General features: G+C 33.3%; 1 protein-coding gene across 2 annotated transcripts in view; it reads right to left on the reverse strand.

Moving 5' to 3' along the window:
• Positions 1–9588: 9588 nt before the first annotated feature.
• The window catches only part of LRFN5 (leucine rich repeat and fibronectin type III domain containing 5), a 290723-nt gene continuing 283278 nt past the window's right edge, over positions 9589–17033 (reverse strand). For both annotated transcript variants that reach the window (XM_020900466.2, XM_020900464.2), the window contains 2 exons: positions 15006–15049; positions 9589–9978 (listed from right to left, as the gene is read on the reverse strand). In XM_020900466.2, the coding sequence (XP_020756125.1) occupies positions 15034–15049 (16 nt within the window). In that variant the 3' untranslated portion in view covers positions 9589–9978; positions 15006–15033. The remainder of the gene's footprint in view (positions 9979–15005; positions 15050–17033) is intronic.

Genomic DNA, 17033 nt, shown 5'->3' on the forward strand with positions numbered 1-17033 from the left:
CCCCCGCACCGAGCGCCCGAGCTCAGCAATGAGAGCCCACCGCAATAAGCTCACGCACCACAGGGAAGAGTAAGCCCTGCTCTCGGCAACCAGAGAAAGCCCATGTGCAGCAAAGAAGGCCAGCACAGCCAAAACTAAATAACAATTAGCAGGATAAAGTGATCATTCCAGTTTGACTGCCATCAATGTTTATTCAGTCATTCACAGGGGGTCAATAGAAAAAAAAAAAAAAAAAGCAGAGCAGTAAAAGGGCAGTAGCATGAAATTATTGGGAAAAATTCCTGTTCCTCAGGCACTTAAAGATGAGCTTAGATGAATTCCTGTTTTGCACTGGCAATTCATTTCTTCCCTGATTTAATAAAGTATAATGCCAATTAGTAGTAACAAAAACAGTCAGTAAAAAAATGAAAAGCCTGCAACATTGAAATATATAGAAAATATATACAAATGTATGTGCCAGTTTTAGCTATTTCAAATAACAAAGAAGTATGGATTAATTCACTTCAAATTCTTTAGTTCAGTCAGGGTAGCCACCACAGAAGTGTTAAGCAATTTTTAACTAAGGAAAAACTTGAGTAAATTAACCACAGACAGGATGACAGAAAGAAATATTACATGATGATTTTAGTGGGTTCAGGAGAGAAAATAAGTCATTACCTGTACTTCTGACCAACCTGTTGCAGATTCCAGTTTCCATCCTCGGGTTCCCTTAATTTGCTAGCGCAGCATACAGAACTCAGAAAACCTTTTCATCAGGAGGTTAGTGATTTATTATAAAAAAAAGATATAACTCGGGAACAGCCAGATGGAAGAGACGCAGAGCACAAGGTGTGGGGAAAAGGCCTGGCATTCCTGTGCTTTCTCCCAGCTTGTCTCCCTCTCCCCAAATCTCCAAGTGTTCCCCCATCTGGAAGCTGACTCAAACCACTTCTTTTTTACTTTAAGGAAGCCTCCCTCATTAGAGAGGCAGGATTGATTAAATCACCAGCCACTGGCAAACAATTCAAGCCCCAGCACCTTTCTCCCACAGGAAGATGAGCAGTGGGGTGGCAGGATCCACCTGAAGGTTTCAACCCTCTAATCTCACAAAGTTTCTACTGGCAACCAGCTCTAAGCCCTCAGGTGCTACTCATTAACTTAACAAAAGACACCTTCTTATTCTCTTAGGAAATTCCAAGGGTTAACCTGGGAAGATCAAATACGTATTTCTTATTATGAGTCACAGTATCATACACGTTAAAACAGAACGAACACTTTATACCACTCATCTTCCCATCACTCTCAATGTTAATCACCACTTTCAGATATTAGACTCAGAAATGCAATCGTTTGTAATTATTTGTTTCACACAGTGTATCTATTATACTTATAGCGCATGTATTATGTCTTGTTTTAGAAATTGCTGTTTATACTTCTATTTACTCTATTAAAAATTAGCTCTCAGCCAAGGCACGAAGTTTCCTATGATACTTAGTAGACTGATTTGTTACGAAACACAGGTGTTTGAGGTCACCTAATTTCTATTTCTAAAACGATTTAGAAGCACATGAGGCTAACACATACCGTGTTTACTTAACAGACAAATGTCAGTTACATCTGTACTTTTTGTGTCTTATTATTGTTTCTGTTTGTTAACTATTACCTTAATTTCATCACAGAAGATTTTCCTCTATTCTCATAGCTGAATCCAAATTTGCCATTCCTTAGTTCTTCCTGTATAAAGCTGTTGCAATATATACAGCAAACATATATGATTTGTCCTGTATATTCAAAGCACTATACTAAAAATGGTAGGAGATCCAAAATTGAATAGGACATAGCAGCTGATTTCAGGAATTTCAAGTCTAGAAAGGAAGATACACATTTCTATAAATAACACAAGGGGACATGAGGTTGGTGAAAGTGGTTTGAGTTGATATTGGCCTGGTCTCGCACAGCTGTCCTAAATAAAATAAGTGTTATTTTGTGGGTAAAACTATATGTGCAATGGTCTTAATGTTTGTGTCTCATATCCACTCCAAATTAATACGTTGAAATTTTAATGCCCAAGTGAGCACTGGGATGTTGTGGACATTTGGGTGATGCTTAGATGGATAGAGTGAGGCCCTCATGAATGGGATTAGTGCCTGAGGAAAAAAGGCTCCAGAGAGATCCCAGTTCCTTCCACCACATAAGGACACAGTTGACAAGGAATCAGCTGTAAACAAGAAGATATCTTCACCATAATGAAACCATGCAGGCCACCCAGTCAAGGTATGTTGTCAGAGACGCTTGAACAGACTAATATACATTGTCTACACATTAACTTACCACCTAACTGTGAACAAAGGGAAGGCCATTGAGCCATCTATTTCTGTATCCCCTCTGAATAGTAATAGACCCTGGACAAAATAAATGTTGAAAAAATGGTTGCCGAATTGAACAAGTTTAATAAAGGGGGTCAGAGATTTTGAAGCATTATGTTTGAAATAAAATGGGGGGGGGGGGAAGGGAGGATTTCCTGGGAACATTTCCTAAGCTATTTCACTTAGAAGAAATTCATTCAAATAAAAAAGTTTCCAATCACATCCAATTACATTTTTATATCTAAATTTCTAAACATGAGACTTTACAAATCTTAATGCACAAGTTTTATTTTCTTAACTCAAGCTAGAAAAATAATTTGGATGCATTTTTTTCTTATTCTAATTTTCACACGTCACACTCCCTAGAAGTCATAAAATGTGATATTAGGCCCTATCTTTATAGGTACCTGTAATGCTTTTTTAAAATAGGATCAACAACAAAAAGACAGCTTAAAACAACTCTTCCAAGCAGACATCATGAACTGCAATCAACTTGGCATTTGTGCTATTATAATGTATATGCATACATTCTCAGTCATCTTCAACTACTTGGGACTCCATAGACTGTGGACCACAAGGCTCCTCTGTCCATGGGATTTCCCAGGGAAGAATACTGGAATGGGTTGCCATTTCCTTCTCTAGGGGATCTTCCAGACCCAGGAATTGAACCTGCATCTCCTCCTGCATTGGCAGGCTGATTCTTTACCATTGTGCCACCTGGGAAGTCCAATGATATAGAGCATTTATTGTTTACTTTTACATGTATTCATGTTATGTTATTATAATTTTTGAGTGATTTATGGATATATGTTACAAATTCTTTTAGAAAGAATCTGTTTTCTTTTGTTGTCTCTTTTAATCTTTATGCTGGTGCTCAGATCATAAATGCAGTTAGAGAGTTGTTTATGACCTGCTTTACTAGCCACAGAGAGAAAAACTTCTTCACTGGGTCATTTGATTAGGTGGCATTTGAAAATGTTGCTTTATGGGAGCACACTCTGATTGTTTGGTAATATGTTAATGACAGAGACTGATATATGGGTTATTGGTGAGACTCAGGTGGGTAATGGGTATTAGGCCTTAAAACTGGATTTCAATTAGGAAGACAGAAATGAAAGATTAGGATTAGTAAATAATGTAAGAAGAGAAGCCAGTGGTAGTTTGGATTGGAAACAAGTGAAATAGATGTGACAAATTTACATTTACCAAATAAGCCTAGTGAACTCAAAATAGGCTCATTCAGATAACAATTATGATAATCAGATATGTGATACTGAAAATATTCTAAGACCACTAAGGCCAATCACATCATCCAGAGACTATAACAACTGTGACTTAATACACCAGCAAACAATGTCCCAAAATATATGAAGTCAGCAGGATTGAAGAGAGATACAGTACTATGACAATATTTGGAGACTGTACTCTGAATAAAAGATAGAACTGACCTTACAGAAACAAACAAACAAAAAAACTAGAGGAGAATACTAGAACATTAACAAACCAATCATCTAGATTAAACTGACAAATTGTTAGAAACACACAAATTACCTAAACTGACTCAAAAGGAAAAGAAAATCTCAACAGACCTATAAAAATAAAAAGTTGCATCAATAATTCAAGATCTCCCAACGAACTCCAGCTCCAGACAGATGTCTTCACTAGTGAATTCCACCAGAGTTAAAGAGGAATTCACACCAATTCTCTTTCAAAACAGAGGAGGAGGAAACTCTTTCTAGGAGGTGAGCATTACCAGATAACCAAAGCCAGATAAAAATCTCACAAGGAAATAAAACTATATACCAATATCCATTGTGTATAGAGATGCATAAAACCTTAACAAAACACTAGCAAAACAAATGCAACAGCATACTAAAGTGATTACACATCATGACCATATAGAATTTACCCCAAGAATACTAAGATGATCAAAGAAAATTGATCAATGTAATACATCACACTAATAGAATAAAGATAAAACAACAAAACAAATAACCACCCCCTGCCCCAAACCACAAAATTATCTCAATTCTGAGAAAGAGAAACATCATTTGGCATAAGTACAACATTCTTTCATGATTAAAATACCAGAAAACTAGAAATTGGAGGAAACTTCCTCAACAAGATAAAGGCTACTTTCTAAAAATCCACAATTTATGTCATACTCCTTTTATGACAGATTGCAGATTTTTTAAAAGATGTTTGCTGCCTAGAAGAAAAACTATGATAGCGACTGAAAACAGTCATACTCCTCTTGAAAGATTCCTCCAAGATCAAAAATAAAATAAGGATGCCATTTTCACCACTGCCATTCAATATTTTACTGGAATTTCCAGCCAGATATTTCGACCAGAAAAGAAAAATTAAAGAGTTCTAGTAGGAAAAGGAGAAATAAACTATAGTTGTTCCTTGGGATCCTTGGGTCATTGTTTCAAGAACACTGTCTAGATACCAAAATCCAAGGATACTCAAGTCCCTGACATAAAATGGTGTACTATTTGAATATACCCTAAGCATATCCTCCCATATACTTTAAATATGGCTATATCATTTATAATACAATATAAACACTATGCATTATAAGTAGTTACAAATATAATGTAACTGATATGTAAACAGTTGTAGGAAATGGCAACTTTAAATTCTGTTTTTGGAACTTCCTAGAATTTTTTTATTTAAAAATATTTTTTATTCATGGTTGAATCCATAGATGCAGAAACTGTAGATATGAAGGACCAACTCTATCTCTCATCACATGGGGCATTATTCTATATATAGAAATCCCAGGAATTCACAAGAAAGCTACTATAACTAATTAACTAAATCTACCTAGTTGCAAGGTATATGATTAACACTCCCAAATCAACTGGTTTTTAAACACTAGGAGTGAAGTATCCACAAATATAATTAAGAAAATAATTCCATTTATAAGAGCATATAAAAGAATTACATACTTAGGAATGAATTTATCAAAGGATGTGAAAGACTTATACACTGAAAAGAACAAAACATTGTTGAAAGAAATTAAAGACAGCCCTTGTCCATGGATTGAAAAACTTGATACTGTCACAATGTCAAAACCACCCAATGCAGTCTACATGTTCAATACAATATATATCAAAATTCCCAGTTTCTGTTTTGTGAAAATGGAAAAGCCAATCCTCAAACTCATTTGCAAGGGACCCACAATAGCCAAACCTTCTTGAAAACAGGAGAAGATAGTTGGAGGACTCACATGTTTGGTTTCAAAAGTTAAAAAGCTATCGTAATCAAAACATTGTGTTTTTGGCATAAAGACAAGACATATAGACCGATGGAATAGAATATAGAGTCTAGAAATAAATGCATGCATCTATGGTCAGTTGATTTTTGACAAGCCTTCCAACTCCATTCAATGAGAAAAGAATAGGTTTTCAAGAAAGGTGCTGGGACAACTGGATTTCCATATCTAAAATTGGAGATTTCTTCAAATCATGTTCAAAAATTTATGTAAAATGGATCAATTATCTATATATAAGATTAATCATCTATATAAAATCATAATTCTTAGAGAAATGCATAGAGTCAAGTCTTGATGACCACTGACTGGTTAGTCAACTCTTAGACATGACACCAAAGCACAAACACAAAAGAAAAAATACATGAACAGATTTCATACAAATTAAACATTTTTGTGCATTAAATGATATCAAGAAAGTGAAAAGACAAGCTACAGAGTGGGAGAGAATATTTGCAAATTATATACCTGAAAAGAGTTTAATATCAACAGTATATAAAGAATAGCTTTGACTCAATAACAAAAGCAAATCCAATCTAAATGTGGGTAAAGGACTTGAGTTGATATTTCTCCAAAGAAGATATACAATGACCAAAGCATATGAAGATAAGCTCAATATTATAAATGATTAGGGAAATTCAAATCAGTATCATAATGTGATAATTTACACCTACTAGTATAACTAATAATAAACTAAATTTATAAACATGGAGAAAATGGAATCCTTGCACATTTGCACATTACTGTAGTGAATGTAAAATGGAGTGGCCACAGTAGGAAACAGTTTGGGAAGCTCTGAAAAAACTCAACATAAAATTATTATATACCCATTCCTAAGTATATAGCAAAAAGAATTGAAAATTGAAACTCAAATATACACCTGTATACCAGGGTTCTTTATAGTATTACGCCCAGTGCCCATAAGGTAAAGACAATACAAGTGTCCATCAAAAGATAAGTGAATAAAAAATGTGTTATATATATATAGGATGAAATATTATTTGGCCAAAAATAGAAATAAAGTTCTGATACACGCTTCAACACAGATGAATTTTAGAAGCATTATGATAAGAGGAATAAGCCAAAGAGAAAAAGACAAACATTGTAGGACCTCACTTAAGTGATATATCTAGCACAGGCAAATTCCTAAAAGCTGATTAGAATTTACCAGGGAGAGAGAACAGGTATAACTGATTAATAAGTACAGACTTTGTGTTTGGGATGATAGAAACATTTAAAAAATAGATAATGGTGATGATTGCACAGTACTGTGAATGTAATTAATAATAGTGATTGTATAGTCTAAATGGTTAAAATATTAAATTTCATATTTTCCACATAAAATCTAGTGTAGATAGTTTCCCTGGATATTATAGTTGTATTTCAAATAAAGCAATCATATTCTACAGACTTTTACTTTGGTTGGACATAATATATTCTCCCTCACTTGCATTTCTAGATAATTGCATATACCTTGATACACACAGATTTGATAAGCAGACCTATGAGATGTCATGTAATATATTTTGGAAATAAAAATGGAGTAACTTCTCAACACATGGAAAGTAGAATAAAGGAAGAAATAATGTTTGAACAAAACAAGAATGTGTCACAAAACATTCCACATATGTGAAACAGGATACTTTGTATTTTTAACAGACAAAAACTTGTACAAAACCAATTTGAGAGTTATTAAATTTCAAGTAAAATAGGAAATTAAAATTAAAAATTCAGATTTTTCCATTACATGGTATGGAAAAACCCAAACAAACTTTTTGGTCAACCCAATATTTGAGTTTCTTTCCATGTTGAAGTTATACCTTTCAACCAGTATGGCATTTTATTACTAATCTTCAATTCTACAGATTATGGATTTCAAAAATCATGATTGTAGATTTTCAAAAATTTAATTACAGTTTTCAGTCCACTTTCATGCCTCACGCTGTGTCTCCATTGCATTCAAAACACTTTTGATCTTCTTGTGTGCTTGATGTGCTTTACATTAAGTGTAAGAAATCACAAATTGAATTGACAAATATTCATACTAATTATGCTATATATTTTTAGCAATTACTTCCAAAATTACTCAGGAATGTAGAGTAATAGAAAACATGGTTTTATATTGCATGTTTTGGTTTTCAGTGCATGCCCAAGAACCTTGGGTGCTTAGTTGCTAGTCAGGACTCTGCGACCCCATGGACCGTAGCCCGCCAGGCTCCTCTGTCCATGGGGATTCTCCAGGCAGGAACACTGGAGTGGGTTGCCATTCCCTTCTCCAAGGGGATCTTCCCAACCCAGGGACTGAACCCAGGTCTCTTGCATTGCGGGTGGTTTCTTTACTCTCTAAGCCACCAGGGAAGCCCGTCCAAGAATCTTATAGTAAGACTTTTTACCATATATTTCTTCACCCCTTTATAATATGCTTAGCTAAAAGAAACTGTTTCCACTCATCCTAAAAATAATTTTGTCACATTTTTTCAAAGCTTTTATTCGTAAATGATCATTAATCTTATTTAGTTATTGGTATGCAATTGTGTTCTCTTAACCTCATAGTATAAGAAGTAAATATCTGTCTGTAAATATAACTGATTATTGGACACTTACAGGATCAGAGACTGTGCCAAAATATTCTTCAACAATATTTAAAAAAAAAGAGAACATATGTATACTATGGGTGTTGTTTGAATTTGTACATAAGTGAAGTTTTAGATTTAGATGCAGAGTGAAGACTTGACAAGATTAAGTGCAATTTTAGTTCTAAAATCCCTGTTCCTTAGACCACCATAGCATGAATATCTTAAAAAGATGAAGCAGTCAGGCTACACTCTTACTATCATCAAGAAAAACAAGAATTAGGCCTGAGGGGGTAGAGATCCGAGCAAGTGGAATGTAAGTACAAACAGGAGAATGTCCTTGAAGGAAAGGCTGCAGGTTTTCCCCAGAGAGAATTTAAAAAGTTAAACTCTACCGAGATCCAGGAAAGCTATTTGTGTCCCTGAAAGTTTATATTTGAGGAGAAAATTTGTGCATGGCAGGAACAGATTCACAGAGGCAATGCTTATTGTCCAAATTGTCTTTTTGTCACCATAAACATTTATCCATGCATATATACACGTACACACAGGTAAACAGGATTGCTCTGGGTATTTGAGTTGTCAGGAAACAGAGAATGAAGTCAGTTGCCCAAAGTCACAAACTAACTACATTGCATCTCAAAGGTGTTACTTTGTGCAGTTGTGCAGTGTGTGTGTCTGGCAGTGCATTAGTGTGTGTGTCTGGCAGTGCGTTAGTGTGTGTGTGTGTGTGTGTGTGTGTATGCACAGGTTGTATGTCAAGTGTAGTTAGGTTCCTGAGCACAGATTCTAAGTGCCATCTTATGACTGACATTTTGTAACTTCTCTTTGGATAGTTGGATATTTTTAACAGCCTAAGAGATGTGGAATGGTTAACAGATTAACCTACATTTTTCAAAGACAGTTTTCTAGATTTTTTAGTTTTAAGTAAATTTTTAAAAATGTAAACTATATATATAGAGTTTATGTTTATATATATATATATCTCCAATGGAAAACTGGTGAAATGGGCACTTATAATGAAACATAAGACCTAAAATTATTAAAATCTCTTTGCCTTTGCTTTCCAGAAAAACAAACAATCAATTTGGATTAATTACAATACACCTACCTTGATACTTTCTGAAATTCCAGTAGGAGATCTGTCTTCCCTTTCTGTTACACTGAAGAATAAAAATGTTCATAAAGCTGTTTAAATAGCTGTACTGCCCTCCCCTAGGAGTGGGTGCACTTTAGTCATGGAAGAACTAGTTCCAGTATTATACAACAATTTGTGATCCCTTAAGTTTTTGTACTGCATAGATGTAAAATAGTATTGTTAGTTCCTACCATCATCACTTCACCATTCACACTTGAAGCAATTGAGGTTTCCACAAATCAGGCAATGTGCAGATTCTGTCATAGTAAAACATTTATTTGTTAAAGTGATATAGATTATTCAAGATTCTACAGTCTTAAATCATGGATGGCAATGTAACATGGATTGATACAGAACTCGATGCCAAGGTAGGCTTTTTTTCTTTCCTTCTTTTAAAAAAAAATACTTGTAGGCCAGAAGAAAAAGAATTTGGTTTTAAAAGGGGATGAACCATGGTCTGATAGAGCCAGTTTTGCGGCATCAGAGACTTCTGCTTCGGCTCCTGTGGACAATTTCTTCTAGGATACCAGTTCAACAATTAGCCTTTGTGAATTGAACGATTTTTAAATTTTATCCAGTAAAAATATCAGTAGCAATTTTTTTCAGGAGAGAGAGAAGTGGTGCTCTTCAGATTAACTCCGGCCTCTGAAATGAAAGAAAAAGAAAAAAAAAAAAAGAAGAAGAAAGAAAGAAAGAAACACATAGCTAATAAGATTATTGTGCTAGCGATCTAGAAGTTACTGAACTGTAAGCACCCAGGCAGGAACTTATTGCTGCACAATACTAGGTATACATCTGGATGCTACTTAGACATGCACATCAGCTCTTAAAATGCTTCTTGGTAACTTCAAATTGTTGAATATATTTTTAAAAATTTTATTTTAGAAAAGAACCTAAATGTATTAAGACTAGTCATGCAACTCAGAACCCAAATTGAGGAATGGCATTCTTCTTTGCTTTGATTTTCACATTTACATTCTCAAGATTAAAAAAAAAGATTTTATTCATTAATGCATGCCATTCAGGTTTTAACAAATATTCAAACTGATTTTTAAAATATGAATATTTTAGATCAAATTTGTTCATCACATCTAAAACTCAAGTGATCTCTACTTTTTAATGTATTCTTTTGGAAGCTTTGTGTCATATTAAGGTTTTATAAAATTTAATTATACATTTAATGATAGTGAAGACTATTAGTTCTTCTTTATCAATTAGCTCTTCACCTACAGACAAATAAAATAAATGTGAAAACTGACATTTATTCACAAGCAAAGGAATTTCATAGTATGATTTTGAAAGAAAATCATATAAAGTCATTAAAAATATTTAAATAACAAACTGTGAAATTATTTTTCTCGAATGAATGGGTTCTCAGGACTCATGGCTTTTAAATATGCCTATAAATTCTATATTTAAAGATGGAAAAAAATTTTGAGAAATACAGGATTTCATAATATGAAATAGAAGTAATTTTTCTCCTTTCCATTCAAGAACAATGATATAATGATAATATAATAATGATATAATATCATTATTAACAAACTGTGGAATTATGGTTTATAAATAAGCTGCTAATTTTGCAGATTAGGAAATAGCAATCCATTTTGGGAATTAAGAGTGTGAACTGGTCTGCCCTGAATCTGCCATTATTAAAATGATTACATAATATGAGGTTGAATAAAAATTTTATAGATGAGATTCAAAATAACACTTTTTACTTATTAATAAACAAACTCATAATGATTCCATAAATATTGAAATATGGAACAAAAATTACTACAGTACCACAAAGGAAAAACAAAATAGACTATAATAATTATGATAAAATGTTATAAGAAATGAATATACTGAAATTGGGGTAGGTTCAGGATGTTTTGTCAATGGTCCTCATTTGACAGCGAAAGGGTAGGATGCAAAACACTTCAGTCTTATTAATAGTATTAGAAAAAAAAGGAGAAATTAAGACTACCTTAACATTAAAAGAAAAAATAAACTGACATCAAAGGGACTTGGGCAACTGTTATTACTCTTATTCATAATGTAATTAAGACCTATGAAAGGTTTATCATCTTCTCTAGTCAGGACATCTGAAAAGAAGGAAATGATTTCTAAAGGTTATTGCTGACACTAGGGTTCTATATATTTTTTTTCTGTTTTTCTATAATGTTCAAATAAATATGTCAAAAAGTATGGTTTAATTATTATAAAAAAAGCTAAATGTTTCTTACTAAGTGCCTATTCTATTACTCTTTTTTAAATTTACTTGAAGGGAATGTCATAGGCAAGAAAAAAGTCCTACAGAACCAAGTATTTTATATTGGTCATTCTTGCTTAGGAAAAGAACATTGGAAAGATATCTGAATCATATACATACATTTGCTTTGCTGCTTGATTCTTAATTCAACAGTTTTCCAAACTGTTTTTCCACAGTTATTTTAATACCGCTGTTTATTTCTAATCAACACTAGTAACTTTTCATGCACTTATATATTAACAGTCTGTCTAAAAGAACTGGACTCTTCATGGTTACTGCATCTGTAGCAAAGATTTTACGACAAAGTTTAAGTTTTTAAAAAAATACTTTGATTGATATATACTAAAAGGAAAGATCAAAAATCAAATATATTGAAACTAGGAAACAACAATTCAAATATATTGAAACCAGTCTTAAAGACGGGTACAAGCAGTCACAGAATAGTGGCATCTACTGTACATACTGAAACACACACACACAAAATACACATTTGTTGGTCTGAATACAAGAAATACTTAATTTTTTTTTTTACTTAAAGGCATTTTCAGTATAAATGCAAACTAATTAACTATTCTTACTTAAATGCCAAACACATCACATTAATTTTTCTACCTGATTCATTTTAAGCATAACAATATTTTCAAACACAAGGCTAATTTATATGTAAGTGCCTATTTACTTACAGAGTAATTATCACTGATTCTGCCAATGATTCCTTTCTCCTTTGGTCTCAATTCATCTTAGTGTAATGGGAATCTTACGGTTTATTATAGAAGGATTGTATGTGTTACGTTAAATATTTTAAGCTCACTCTGTTTCTATTCACATATAGGAAAAGTCTTAAGGAACAAAACTGACACCAGACATATTCCAAAGGAAATGGAATATCTCAGAAAAACAGTTATCTTAGCAGTTACCTAGAAGGGCACCCAAACCACTGACGGGGCAAAACATTTCTGCCCTCTCTGCTTCCTCCTACGAGAGCTTGATGCTATGTTAGGGATTGTGGTATGATCAGTTTAATAGTCACCTAGGAAACATCTTTTAAAATTAAAAAATGTGTCAAGTTTTTCCTTTTTTTTGGCTTATATTATTGTCTGTATACTAAGGAACATTTTAATTTAAATTTAATGCAATAGGCCAGTGATTGGGAAAAACATTTTGCCACTGGGCAGAAAAAGACATGTATGTTAACATCCTGCAGGAAATATAAACTTAAGCTAAAAATTGTATAATCTTCCTCATCCCACTAGCACCCTCCACTGCCAGCCAGAGAAAAAAAGAAGAAGCCATGAGCACACGGAATCTCTGCCTGCTCTCCACCTTGTTTCACTCACAAGGTGAAGTAATGCCGACAGTGTGAAAGGCCCGGAGAAGACTCGGAGCACCGGGGTCACAGCCTCTTCACAGGGGCATTACTGCATGGTTGTGCTGACAGCTGCAGAAATGATAGGCCTGCTGCTGCAGGAAGCATTTATCAAATACCAAGAATAGCTACACTGAGGTCATATGGTGACTGAAATCTGATAACAGAAATGTAGCAAGAAATCGGGCGGTGAGTAAATGATGTATTGCCACCAAATTTTGTTAAAATTCTTCCTTGCCTAAGGGTTTATTTTTCTTGCTAATGCTTGTTAAAAAAAAAAAAATACCCAAAGCATGGAAAGAAAGTTGCTATGACATTATGTTTCAACAAAGGAAGACTTAGCATAAAATTTTAAAAGTAGGTGACATATTCTACCAATGTACATTTACTATGAAATCTAATACAAACATATATATGTACACAAGAATTTACTACATACAGAAATGACAAATCACTGAAGGATCATGCACCAAGTTAGTAGTATTTATGTCTGTGTGGTGGGTTATGACAGATTTACAATTTTTTAAAATTTTAAACTATATTTTCCAAAGTTCTCAAATTAATATTATTTTAGCACAGAGAAGTCATTATTAGAAATCTTACATACTATCACATTGGCAAACCTTTTGCTATCTTGAGTAGCACACAAATTCCCAAGGAGATTACTTTTCTTTAAATTTGACTTCTAACACTGTGGTAAAATAAATAAACACAATGATATATAACATGCCCCATGAAAAATGAATACTTGAGAAATTGTTTCAATTGGTAATTGAAAGATGACCAGATTGACTCTCCTATCAAATCTTGATAAAACAGTTAGCCCCATCCTTGATCATGCTTCTCATAGAGAAACCCTGACTTTTTAAACCCTTTCTAAGGATATTCTCTTTCAGAACTGCTGAGTGTTCAAAGTTGCATGATAATTCAACACTTTCAAATCAAAGATGGGGGAGAGAGGGAAGGAACAACAGAAGAGGCAAGAAAGGAAGGAAAGAGAGGGAAGGTGGTAGAAAACTGAGGCACCTTCATGCAGGTCAGTTCAGTTCTATTAACACCAAGTGCATGAAAGACACTCTGCTATTGATTGTTTCCAGCGAGCCATCTGTTCGTTTTTTTTTTTTTTTTTTTTTCCAGCTTAGGAATGGAATTCTAATTTCAATAAAGAAATGATGCATGAAAAATGTTTTGTTTGATTTGGGATGGAATTCTTCAGGGGAAAGCCTTAATGATAGTCCAAGTGACTGTTATCTTTTAAATAAGAAACAGTTAAAAAAAAGATCTTTACTTTTACTATCAACAAATAAATCAATGACTTTTTCTATGAACCCTTAAAAGCAGAGTATTTTTTTTTTTTCCCTGTGCCAAATCTTAAGCAAATGGCTGATGCATCCAGCTGTTTGAACAGATTGCTAAAATGCCATTCTGCTCTGGAAACACACTTTCTGATCAATTAAAATGCAGGAATCAAATACTCATTTGAAACTTCCAAAAAAGAAAAAGGAAGAAAGAAAAGAAAACCAAGAAGAGTAATTGGTTGCTGACAGAAGGAATACCATGAATATTTCATGAATAGTCTTTTGCTCCATTTTATAGTGGCTACATTCATTTTAGATAACAGTGAAACACTTCTGTTCATCCACTTTCAGTGAAGCACAATATATCATCTCAGCTTCTATTATGTGGAGGTCAAGGATATGAGTGAATATATTCCTATCAAGCTACTGTCTTCATGTTTAGAAATATTTATAAAAATATACATGATACCATGTGTGACTACAAAAGTGACTCCAAAATTACATTGGTATTCCCTTCATTCTTACAATGTGAATCAGAAATATTCAGTTAACCAAAAATCTGTCTAAATTTAGGAACTGGAAATTCATTTAACCAAACTGAACTTCATGGTTTACCATTGAGAATTGAGTAAGTTTTAATGGAAAATGTCAACAACTTGCATAAACTAGCAAAACAAAAATTAAAAATTCATTTATAAAATAATATACCCACTTAAGTACTGAAGCATGTGACAGATAACAAGAATCTCACCTGTGTTTCCTGGACAATCTGGTCAACATTAGTCGGCAAAGCATCTGGGAATAAAATTTTCAGCGTCATAAACAATTCATTTTTTATGAAACAGACCTTATAATACTTTTCATTGACATCTTGGTACGATTCATCTTAACAAAGGTTTATCTACACTTCTTTTTTGTAATAACTCACTAGTTCTTGGGTTAATTATAATTGACTTTTATAATACTTTATAGTTCTCTATGGCTATTCCCTGATACATAATACCATAAAGGCAGAATTTTTAAAAATATTGCTCTAGTTACTAAAATGAGTAATTATCAATATGGAATGCAATTTTTCCTGCAAGAGTTTAATGAGAAAATCGGGCTTATATTCATTTTTCTTACTCAAAGTTAACTTCAACCACAGAGCTGCATATGATTAATATGGAAAGATACATCAAGGAAAACAATCCAAAGCAGGAAATGTAGTTTTATCTTATTTACTACACTATGTGTAAAATAATCATTTACAATATAAACAATTATTCAATAATCCCAAAGATAATAGCATGCTTTGCCAAGTACCATTTATATTTATATAAAACCATGCATCTTTATGTAGAACAGTAATGTTCTAAATGCAAACATTCTGCCTTTAAATATCCATATGTATATTTCAATTGGCTATAAATGCTTAATACCATTAAATAGCCCTGTAGAGTACATATTCTATTTATTTCCCAAATGTTGCATTTTAAAGTCAATACTCTAGTATTAAGAAGGGACAAAGTATAAGAAAAAATTAGGTGTCTGAGGAATATGTCATTCTAAGTGCTCACAGGCGACTGTGATGAGAATAGTACAAAACAGTCTTTTGATAATACCTCCAGCATAAATATTCATAAAAATTTGCAATGAATTCTGGAGATTAGGTTTTACATGAAAGCAATTGTTTATATTATACAGAAAAAAATAATTAGGAAATTATATTATGGTAGAGCCCCCAGAATATATTTCATAAGCCCCTTCATGTTATTAGAATAATTATTTATTGGACACATTTTGGGCTTCCCAGGTGGCGACAGTGGTAAAGAATCCTCCTTCCAAAGCAGGAGACAAAAGAGAAGTGGGTTTGATCCCTGGGTCGGGAAGATCCCTGGGAGGAGGACATGGCAACCTACTCCAGTATTCTTGCCCGAAGAATCACATGGATAGAGAAGCCTGGCAGGCTAAAGTCCACGGGGTTGCAGAGTCAGACATGACAGAAGTGATTTAGAATGCATGGATATGTTTTGGGGGCAGAATCACAATAAATGTCTAGTTCAAGTCTCAGGCAAGAATAAATGTACATCCAGTTTCAAACATGAAATGAAAGAGACTTCATGGCATTCCCCTAAACGCATTTGAAGATAATTTCTTGTTGTTTTAAAATTCATGAACTATAACAGTCACCTATTCAAGAAGAATGAACTAGATCAACTGTATAGATGCCTATCATTCAGATGTTCAGAAAAATATATTTGTGCTGGAGAGTTTATATTTCATTGTAATCTGATAGATAGCAAGTATAGTTTGGACAGCTGTTCTGGGGGAAGTTCTGTGATAGCTGGACCACTTAACTCTAATCTTATTACATTAATTACAGTCCATGTTGTAGGACTCAAATTTACAATCTAAAAGGGCTAATTAAGTATATGTATGCAGATATATATCTGCACACACACACATATTTTATATATGAACATATGTAGACATATAAGCATATGTAGTATATGTATTTCACTTGATGGTAACTTTAGATTACTTAAACTTTAAAATACTGTAATTATCCTAAATTTTAACTTTGAAATAGCTGAAAAAAATCAGAAGACAATGGTACACTGATTATTTTGTTGTATTGAGTATTTGTAATATTTGATGAAATTGCAGATGTATTATCTTTTTTTTTTCAGATGTATTATCTTAAAGAAGTAATTTCATATTTTATTCCCAGAACTGTCAGGGTTTATGCCGCTCTTCAGATAATTCCATGTGTTTAGGATGACTTGATCCCTGTAAA

This window comes from Odocoileus virginianus, chromosome 16 (genome assembly GCF_023699985.2).
Source record: "Odocoileus virginianus isolate 20LAN1187 ecotype Illinois chromosome 16, Ovbor_1.2, whole genome shotgun sequence".
In the NCBI taxonomy this organism is placed as follows: domain Eukaryota; kingdom Metazoa; phylum Chordata; class Mammalia; order Artiodactyla; family Cervidae; genus Odocoileus; species Odocoileus virginianus.